At 46.1% G+C, this 10,220-nt stretch overlaps 1 protein-coding gene across 1 annotated transcript in view; it reads left to right on the top strand.

Annotated features, from left to right (window-relative positions):
- The first annotated feature begins 1,827 nt into the window (after positions 1 to 1,827).
- Positions 1,828 to 10,220, top strand: part of LOC147372838 (antigen WC1.1-like) — a 51,515-nt gene continuing 43,122 nt past the window's right edge. Inside the window, exons 1-2 of the mRNA XM_086402118.1 lie at positions 1,828 to 1,951; positions 5,726 to 6,046. Coding sequence (XP_086258244.1) covers positions 1,879 to 1,951; positions 5,726 to 6,046 — 394 coding nt within the window. The 5' untranslated portion in view covers positions 1,828 to 1,878. The remainder of the gene's footprint in view (positions 1,952 to 5,725; positions 6,047 to 10,220) is intronic.

The following is a 10,220-nucleotide window of genomic DNA, read 5'->3' as shown; positions in this document are numbered from 1 at the left end:
CACGTCTGTGCTGAAAAGATGGAGTCAGGGTGAGGGGGCCTCAGGGTGGGGTTGTGTGAACCATAGGGCTTCATCATGGGAATCTTGAGCCTGAGGGGGCATGAGGAAAGGGGGCAGCACATTAGTGACCTTGAATTTCGATGGGGGAGCTCTATCTTGCATTACTTACGGCCCTTCTCAGTCTCTCTATTCATCCCTGGGGTACCTTCTGGGGGAGCATCTGGGACTTCTCTGATGAGTGGAAACAGAACAAGGCAGCAATGGCCACACTGGACATCATCCCTTCTGCTTGGATCTGTCTCCTCGACCCACCTGGGATTCCATTCTTGCCGCCACCTTTCCTCTTAAATGCAGAACAGAGGAGGTAGGTTCATTGGTGGTTTCAGGCAGCATGAACCCCTTTCTCTTCTCTGCTTCACTCACCCCTTCTTTGCCCCCTGCCTGCAGCTATCATGTAGCAGACTTTCTATTTCCCCATTTCTCTGGAGCTGTTCCCTTAAATTATATTCTGTGTTTTCTTTAGTTATGGTTTTATAATACAAAAGTATTCTGAATCTTATCAAACCATACTCTCAGCATATAAAGGGGGTACATGTGAAGTTTAGAAAACTTTAGTCTTTCTAAAGTATAATTTTCTTCTTGTTTTCATTGTTTAGTCACTTAGTCGTGCCCAACTCATTTCGACACGATGGACTGTAGCTGGCCAGGCCATTCTGTCCATGGAATTGTCCTGGCAAGAATACTGGAGTGGGTTGCCATTTCCTTCTCCAGGGGATCTTCCCGACCCAGGGATTGAATCCATGTCTCTTGCTTTGTAGGCGGATTCTTTACTGCTGAGCCATCAGTGAAACCCCATGTTTTCTTCTAGAGATCCCTGCTCCTATTTTGGTGGGCTAGAGTTGAATGATGACTCCTACTTTCTTTTTGTTTCCTTTAATAGCAATCTCTTCCTCTCTGTCAGAATCATTTAGTGACTAGCTGAAAGAGATACTTCACATAAAATGAAATGCAATAAAGGGAAAGGGAGTTAACATGTCTGAATGTCCCTATAGGGAACCCGCCTGCCAATGCAGGAGAAGCAGATTTGATCCTTGAGTCAGAAAGATCCCTTTAGAAGGAAATGGTAAACCCCTCCAGTATTCTTGCCTGGGAAATCCACTGGACAGAGGAGGCTGGCGAGCTACAGTGCAGGGGTTTCAAAGAGTCAGACAGGACTGAGCATGCAGGCACATGCTCCAGGACTAAGTGTCCAGATCATTCTGAGAAGGGGGAAAACCCTGCAATCTTATCCGCCCAACTTGATGGGTCTCACTTCATGGCTTCACAGTCACCTGTGAATTCCTGTACTCCTGGTCCTCATTTTCTGCTGACCTGATAAATACTCTTGTGTTTCAAGACTTCTTGTAGTTCTCTGCTTCCACCCTGAGCTCAGTGCTGGGGAAGATCAATGCTCGATTCTACAAAAGTTATTCTCCACCAGTCAACAGATTCCACACCCAGACCCTGTGAGATCTCACAGTCTGCAGATATTGACCAGGGTGATCAGGGGAGAGAAAGGCACTCATGATTTTTGATGAACCGTTTCTACCCCAGTCCCAGTGGTGGGACCCAGCTGTCAGGACTACGGAAGCAGGAGCTCAAAGGACCGTGTTGCTCATATAAGGAGATGTTGAAGATTCAGAAGCTCATTGGTGTCTGAGCTTCAGAAAGTGGCAGATGCAGCCTCTGATAGTGCCTGAAATGGTGAGAGGTGTCGCTATTGGCTCTCAGGAGGGAGGGTGTAAGGGGTGGTCTATATAGACCCCGGTTGGCACCCTGATGCCTGCTCACAGGCTGATCCTGCAGCTGGGACTGTGACCCTGAGGACGTGGGGTCAGGATGGCTCTGGGCAGACACCTCTCCCTGCAGGGACTCTGTGTCCTCCTCCTTGGCACCATGGTGGGTGGTCAAGGTAAGAGCTGCCCCTCTGTCCTGGTTCACAGCAGGGGAGAGGACACCTTGATGAAGGGAAAGGTGTCTGGAGTTGTGGAACCTGGCCTCAGTGTTTCTGACCAAAAAAGAACCATGCTGATGTGAATACTGGTTCCTCTCCTATGGGGGGGTGGGGGAATGTCCATTGGTCATAGTGGCAGATTTTACAGAGCTGTGAGGTTTTGTCTGGATTGAGCTGGGTCAGCCTAAGTCCCCTCCACGGTCTCCCTTGTTTTCAGGGAGCTTCTGGGAGTCCCAGTGGCTCTCAGCGTGTGGAAGGTCCAGTGACTGAGCTCAGCTGGGACTCTGGGCTGTTCCCACACGCTCCATGTGCCTGGTGTGTGAGCACTGCCTCTGGGTCCCTGTGTTTCCTGTGTCTTCGCTCCTGTAGGCTCTGTGATTGTGTGTGTGTTTGTGTGTGTATGTGTGCAGGTGAGGAGTGCGTGAGGGTGTGTGTGTGTGAGGGTATGAAGAAGTGTGTGTGTGAGTGTGTGAGGGTGTGTATGTGTGAGGGTGTGCATGGGTGTGAAGAGTTTATGTGTTTGTGGAGTGTGTGAAGAGTGTGCATGTGATGTATTAAGGTGTGTGAGGAGTAAGTGTGGGTGAGTGAGGGTGAGTGAGGAGTGTTTGAGTAGTGTGTGAGGCTGTGTGTGTGGGGGGAGTGTGTGTTTGTGTGTGTGTTTGTGTGTGTGTGTGTGTGTGTGAGGGAAGGTGGAGCCTGTCTGTGTGAGAGGAACAGAGTTGCTGAGCAGGGAGTGAGTCTCTTGGTCTGTGAAGCACACGGGGTGTCCACAGGGCTGGGTGTCATGGCCGCTGCATGTAACTGGATCAGAGATAATCATACACCTGCCTGCCTCTCTCTGGCTCCTCTCCCCCATCTCTCGGGCTCCCCTCTGCTTGTTGCCATGTCTGCCTAGCACTGGGCTCTGTGAGAGGCTCTGCCTGCTGGCCTTACGTGTTCCCACCACGTGTCCATTAGGGAGCAGAGAAGCCTGCATCCAGGAGAGGGGACCTCTTGTCTGTTCAGTTCAGTTCAGTTCCATTGCTCACTGGTGTTTGACTCTGTGATCCCATGGACTGAAGCATGCCAGGCCTTCCTGTCCATCACCAACTCCCGGAGTCTACCCAAACTCATGTCCATTGAGTCGGTGATGCCATCCAACCATTTCATCCTCTGTCGTCCCCTTCTCCTCCCACCTTCTCTCTTTCCCAGCTTCAGGGTCTTTACAGATGTGTTAGCTCTTCACATCAGGTGGCCAAAGTATTGGTTTCAGCTTCTACATCAGTCCTTCCAATGAACGACTTGTCCCTCTGTTTGTAAAGATCAGTTGATGTGCAGCCCCACGTGTATAAGTTCCCAAGTCCCTGCCCCAGTTCCCATGACTCATTTCCTGATGTGCTGGGGACCTGGATGGTCCTTTCCCCTAGCAGGATCTGCTATGACTCTGTAGGGAGCACTTCCTCTCGTGCCCTCTCCTGTCCCTCACTCCCTGGGAGCTGCTTTCCCCTGAGTGAGGGTGGAGTATGTTACCAATCCTTCTGTCGTGGTCTGCAAGGTTTCTTTGGACAAATCCGCTGATCTCCTTATGGGAGTTGTCTTGGGTGACAGCATTTTTTTATTCTCTTCAGACTTTTAGAATTCTCTCTTTCTCTTTGCATTTGAACAGTTTACTCTGTGAGTCTTGGAGAAGGTTGTTTTGGATTGAAATTTTGGGGTGACTTATTAGCTTCTTGAACTTAGATGTCCAGACCTTTCCCCAGGTTTGGAAATTCGCAGCCTGTCTTTCTTTCTTTTTTATAATTATTTATTTTCGGCTGTGCTAGGTCTCCTTGCTGCATGCGGGCTTTCTCTAGCTGTGGTATGCAGGGGCTACTCCTCGCTGCAGTGCACAGGCTTCTCACTGCAGTGGCTTCTCTTGCTGGAGACCACAGACTCTAGGTGCACACGTTTCAGCAGCTGTGGCGCACTGGCTTAGTTGCTCTGAGGCATGTGGAATCTTCCTGGACCAGGGATTGAACCCATGTCCCCTACATTGGCAGGTGGATTCTTAACCACTACACCACTAGGGAAGTCCTCAGCCCTTAATTCTTTTCTCCTTCACTTCTTCTGCTATGACTCCAGTCCATACACTGTTTCTCTTTATGGTGTCTACTGGCTTTCTATATTCCTTTCATTCTCTTTTGGCTCCTCTATTTGGATGCTTTCAACTAATCTTTCTTCTAACACATTGTTTCTTGTTTCTTTTTCTTTCCCTTGGTCAATTCCCTGTTGTTGAATCTCTGTGTTGAATTCTTCAGTTTACTCATCATATTGTGTATGTTAAGTCGCCTCAGTCATGTCTGACTCTTTGTGACCCTATGGACTGTAGCCCACCAGGCTCCTCTGTCCATAGGATTCTCCAGGCAAAAGTACTGAAGTAGGTTGCCATGCACTCCTCCAGGGGATCTTCCAGACCCCGGGATTGAACCCGAGTCTCTTGTATATCCTGCACTTGCAGACAGGTTCTTTACCACTAGCGCCACCTGGGAAGCCCACTCACTTATTATTCAGCTTCAAAATATATGGTTGAAGAATTGAAGAAGTGAAAGTCACTCAGTCATGTTTGACTCTTTGTACACAGTCCATGGAATTCTTCAGGCCTTAGTGGAGTGGGTAGTCTTTCCCTTCTCCAGGGGGTGTTCCCAACCCAAGGATCAAACCCAGGTCTCCAGCATGCAGACTGATTCTTTACCAGCTGAACCACAAGAGAAGACCAAGAGAAGACTGGAGTGGGTAGCCTATTCCTTCTCCAGCAGATATTCCTGACCCAGGATTTGAACCGGGATCTCCTGCATTGCAGGTGGATTCTTTACCAACTGAGCTATCAGAGAATTGAAAAATATCTGGTTAGTTCTTTTTTTTTTTTTATAAAAAATAGAGTCTTCTGATGCTGGGAAAGATTGAAGGTGGGAGGAGAAGGGGATGACAGAGGATGAGATGCTTGCATGGCATCACTGACTGAATGGATATGAGTCTGAGTAAACTCCGTGAGTTGATGATGGACAGGGAGGCCTGGTGTACTGTAGTCCATGGGATCTCAGAGAATCAGACACGACTGAGCAACTGAACTGAAATGAACACTGGTAATGTCTCCATCTATGATGTTCCTACTAATGAAATCCTTTTTATATGCACAAACCAGAGTCATCTTATGACTTAATCACTAAAGTGACATCTGATCACGTTCGTCAAATTCCATTTGTTAGATGCGTGTTACTAGGTACATTGGAGTGTGGAATTACACAAACACATGAACACCAGATGGCAGGAAAAACCAGGACATTTTAGAGCCTGTTACCCCAGCCCTCTGTTTCTGAGCTGGATGAGATGCTTCCTATGGACAGGGAAGGAGAGGGAGGATTCCTCCCTGGATCCTGGGCCATGAGCAACTGAGATGGAGAAGCTGGGCCCTAAGTACCTTTGGGCACATCTACAGGGAGGGCAGCATCCAGAGTCTCTGAAGGCCTGTCCTCGGTGGTGTCCCTGGAGCTGGTTCTACAGGCTCCTGAGAAATACTTGGTGCCTCCCTTCCTGCTCCGTGGTCAGTGATGGCACATTGGGGGTTTAGAGTTGGCCATGCTGGAAATGTTTATACAACAAGGTCAGGAAATACTATATCCCATGCACTGTTTTGCTTCTCAGAGAGCTAATGTTTTATATATTATACCACTCTAAGTCTCCTAAAATCTTTCCTGTCTTGTGTCTCTTTTGCAGTACTGGAGCTGAGGCTGAAGGATGGAGCCCACCGCTGTGAGGGGAGAGTGGAAGTGAAGCACCAAGGAGAATGGGGCACAGTGGATGATATGGAATGGACCTTGAAGGATGCATCTGTAGTGTGCAGACAGCTGGGGTGTGGAGCTGCCATTGGTTTTCCTGGAGGGGCTTATTTTGGGCCAGGACTTGGCCCCATTTGGCTTTTGTATACTTCATGTGAAGGGGTAGAATCAACTGTCAGTGACTGTAGGCATTCTAATATTAAAGACTATCGTAATGATAGCTATTTGCATGACTGGGATGCTGGAGTGGTCTGCTCAGGTAAGTCCTGTCTGGTTTGTGTGGGGATCTCTAGCAGGAAAAGCCTCTGTCTTATTACCAGAATGACTTGAGATTATGGATACAGCCTTTAGAACATACTTGGGTGAAGGGTCTTTGTGATGTGTCACAGGAGGCAGAGGTGAGGTCAAAAGTTTCATACAGATTAGCTTCTGGATTTGACCTCTGTGACCAGTCTCAGCATGGTAATTGTTCTGTATTCTTTGACATAATGGTCAGTAGGGTGTGGTTACATTGATGGGGGGGTGGTGTCATAGGAGAGTTGTAGGCAACAAGGTTTATTATCCTCATTGGTCCTAAAAGTCAGAGTCACCACACTCCATCAGGTTGGTATGAGGGTGATGTGCCAATAGAACAGGCTCAACCAAGCAATGGTGACCCCACAAGGGCATGTGAAGACCCATGGACAAGTGACCATACCCGAAGTCATGGTGCAGTTACACAAGGAAAAGGTGTGAGAGAAATTCAGTGGTGCATTTAAATGTCCCTAGGTCACAGTCAGAGGAGGCCAGAAGTGGGACGTGTGGCAGGGAAAATCTCATCACACTGGTGTACCTGATGAATCAAGTGGGGAGCTCACACCAATTTGCAAGGATGTTGAGGGAGCAGGAAAATGAAGTCTTGAAGTTTACAACACAGCAACTGAAGTGCATCATGTATAAGAGGCAGTGAAGCTAAGAGTTCATGGGGTTCTCAAGGCAAGAATACTGAAGTGGTTTGCCTTTCCTTCTCCAGTGGACCATGTCTTGTTAGAACTCTCCACTAAGACATGGCATGGATCATAGTTTCATTGAGTTAGACAAAGCTGTGGTCCATGAACTGTGAACTTCCAGATGTTCAAGCTGGATTTAGAAAAAACAGGAACCAGAGGTTACATTGCCAACATCCGTTCGATCACTGAAAATGCAAAAGAGTTCCAGAAAAACATCTACTTCTACTTTATTGACTATGCCATAGCTTTTAACTGTGTGGATCACAACAAACTGGAAAGTTCTTCAAGAGATGGGAATACCAGACCATCTGACCTGCATCCTGAGAAATCTGTATGTAGGTCAAGAAGCAACAGTTAGAACTGGACATGAACAAAAACTGGTTCCAAATTGGGGAAGGAGTATGTCAAGGCTGTATATTGTCACCCTGCTTATTTAACTTATATGCAGAGTACATCATGAGAAATGTTGGACCTGATGAAGCACAAGTTGGAATCAAGATTGTCGGGAGAAATATCAATAACCTTAGATGCAGATTACATCACACTTATGGCCAAAAGCAAAGAACTAAAGAGCCTTTGATGATAGTGAAAGAGGAGAGTGAAAAAGTTGGCTTAAAACTCAACATTCAGAAACTAAGATCATAGCATCTGGTCCCATCGCTTTCTGGCAAATAGATGGGGAAACAGTGGAAATTGTGGCAGACTTTTTTTCTTTTTCTTTTGGCTCCAAAATCACTGCATATGGTGACTGCAGCCATGAAATTAAAAGATGCTTGCTTCTTGGAAGAAAAGCTATGACCAACCTAGACAACATATTAAAAAGCAGAGACATTTCTTTGCCAGCAAAGACTGATCAGGTTAAAATATGGTTTTTCCAGTAGTCCTATATGGATGTGAGAGTTGGACTATAAAGAAAGCTGAGTGCTGAAGAATTGATGCTTTTGAACTGTGGTGTTGGAGAAGACTCTTGAGAGTCCCTTGGACTGCAAGGAGATCCAACCAGTCCCTCCTAAAGGAAATCAGTCCTGGGTGTTCATTGGAAGGATTGATGCTGAAGCTGAAACTCCAGTACTTTGGCGACTTCATGTGAAGAACCGCTTCATTGGAAAAGACCCTGATGCTGGGAAAGATTGAAGGTGGGAGGAGAAAGGGTTTACAGAGGGTGAGGTGGTTGGATGGCATCACCGACTGGATGGACATGAGATAGAGTAAACCCCGGGAGTTGGTGATGGACAGGGAGGCGTGGCATGCTGCAGTCCATGGTGTTGCAAAGAGTCAGACATGACTGAAGAACTGAACTGAACTGAATTGAAGCTAAGAGGACCTGATGTGACTCCTAAGAAGTACTCAGTGCTACCTAAGTGTGTTTGACCTATACCAAGGTGGATGCAGGAAAGACAGCAGTGAAACTAGGGTGTGAATGGGTGCTCACAGTGTTTGGTAGAGATGCTTCTAGTTGTTATCACAATTGCAGATTGGATGTCCAGGTTATTAATCACATCAGAACAACTGGACTGGAGGAAGATATTGTCAGTTATCACATTGAATTCCCTAAGGTAGAGGGCTGGTCTTAGGATAGTAGCACCCCGTCTAATGGGATGGTGGGACAGGGGAGCCCTGAAGACATCTGCAGTAGGTCCTTAAGCCACGGCCAATCAGCTGTTGGGTGTTTATGTACAGGAAGATCATTGGAAAAGTGATCTTTTCTAATCTCACCTTCAGCAGATCTTTGATGATTCTAGTTGATGCCCTTAAGGAAACAATTCTTTTCCTTTTTAAAAAGTACTTTATTGAGGTATGTCTGACATACAAAACTGCCTGATAAGTATGCATTTGTGAAACCACTACAGCACTTATGTCATAAATCTATTCATCTCTTCAAAATGTTTTCTTCCATTCTCTTTATCATTCTTATTAAAAAATTATTTTCAAGATGAATTTGAATTTTAGTTAGAAACTTTTGTTTTAAACAGACCTGTTTTCTGGCATCTCGAGTAACCTTCCTCATTGTCACAATGTCATAATCATGGTTCCAACTGAAGATAAATTTGTGGAAATACTACAGGTGTCTCAACCATATTTTGATAAATCAGCATCTGAATGAAAATGGAGTGTGTGATGTTGAAACTTTATGTGAAATTAGAACTCCCAATGTTATCCTAATAATACTGATGTCTTATTATTAATTCCAGTTAAGATATACTTAGAAGTAAAGAATTGGAAGTGCTCTGATATTTAACAAAGGTCTATCTAGTCAAGGGTATGATTTTCCAGTGGTCACATATGGATGTGAGAGTTGGACTGTGAAAAAGGCTGAGCGCCGAAGAATTGATGCTTTTGAACTGTGGTGTTGGAGAAGACTCTTGAGAGTCCCTTGGACTACAAACAGATCCAACCAGCCCATTCTAAAGGAGATCAGTCCTGGGTGTTCATTGGAAGGACTGATGCTAAAGCTGAAACTCCAATACATTGTCCACCTCATGCGAAGAGTTGACTCATTGGAAAAGACTCTGATGCTGGGAGGGATTGGGGGCAGGAGGAGAAGGGGACGACAGAGGATGAGATGGCTGGATGGCATCACTGACTCGATGGACGTGAGTTTGAGTGAACTTTTGGAGTTGGTGATGGACAGTGAGGCCTGGTGTGCTGCGATTCATGGGGTTGCAAAGAGTCGGATACGACTGAGCGACTGAACTGCATTGATCTGAACTAATATTCAAACCCTGATTGTGGTTTGTACACCCCAACTACCATTGCTCTAACTTAGACTCTCACATTTTTATGAACGGTTCCAGGTTCCTTCTTTTTCTCTTTTTGTCACTAGTTTCCTCCTCCTGGTCTGTTTTTTTTTTTTTTTCCCCCCTGTATTTTCAGACATATTTTAATGATGTGAAGATAAGTCAAAGTGGTGGTGGTGTAGCACAAATAAGGTTAGAATAGCATGTATTTTCATTATTTTAATCAAAACTCTTGGATTCTTCTGCTCAACCTTAGGAGTCAGGTAAGGAAGAGAAATTTCAGCCTCAGTAGTGGATTGCTGGAAGTGAAGTACCGTGTTTAGGATAAATCTAGAGTGGAAACAAAGACCAGAGGAAAATGTAGAGAAGCTTGTTTGAAATAATGAAGAGATTTCATGGGGTTCAGGTGGAAGATCTGGGAGGGAACACACAAATTGTGAAGGACTGTGATGCAAGCGTTCCAAGTTCCTTCAGTCCTGTCCTACTCTTTGTGACCCCATGAACCATAGGATTCTCCAGGCACGAATACTGGAGTGGGTTGCCATTTCTTTCTCTAGGGGATCTTCCTCACCCAGGGATCAAACCTGGGTCTCCCGCATTGCAGGCAGAGTCTTGATTATCTTCTGAGCCACCAGGGATTACAGTACTGAAGTGCAAAATGGTGAGGGGATGAAGATGCAAGGATTGCAGGAGGGGAGGGTTGGAA

This window comes from Bos grunniens, chromosome 5, assembly GCF_055505025.1.
Source record: "Bos grunniens cultivar Pamir isolate PY7600 chromosome 5, Bosgru_T2T1.0, whole genome shotgun sequence".
NCBI classification, from domain to species: domain Eukaryota; kingdom Metazoa; phylum Chordata; class Mammalia; order Artiodactyla; family Bovidae; genus Bos; species Bos grunniens.
The sequence above is the reverse complement of the archived record's forward strand: the minus strand, read 5'-3'. Positions and strand labels throughout refer to the sequence as shown.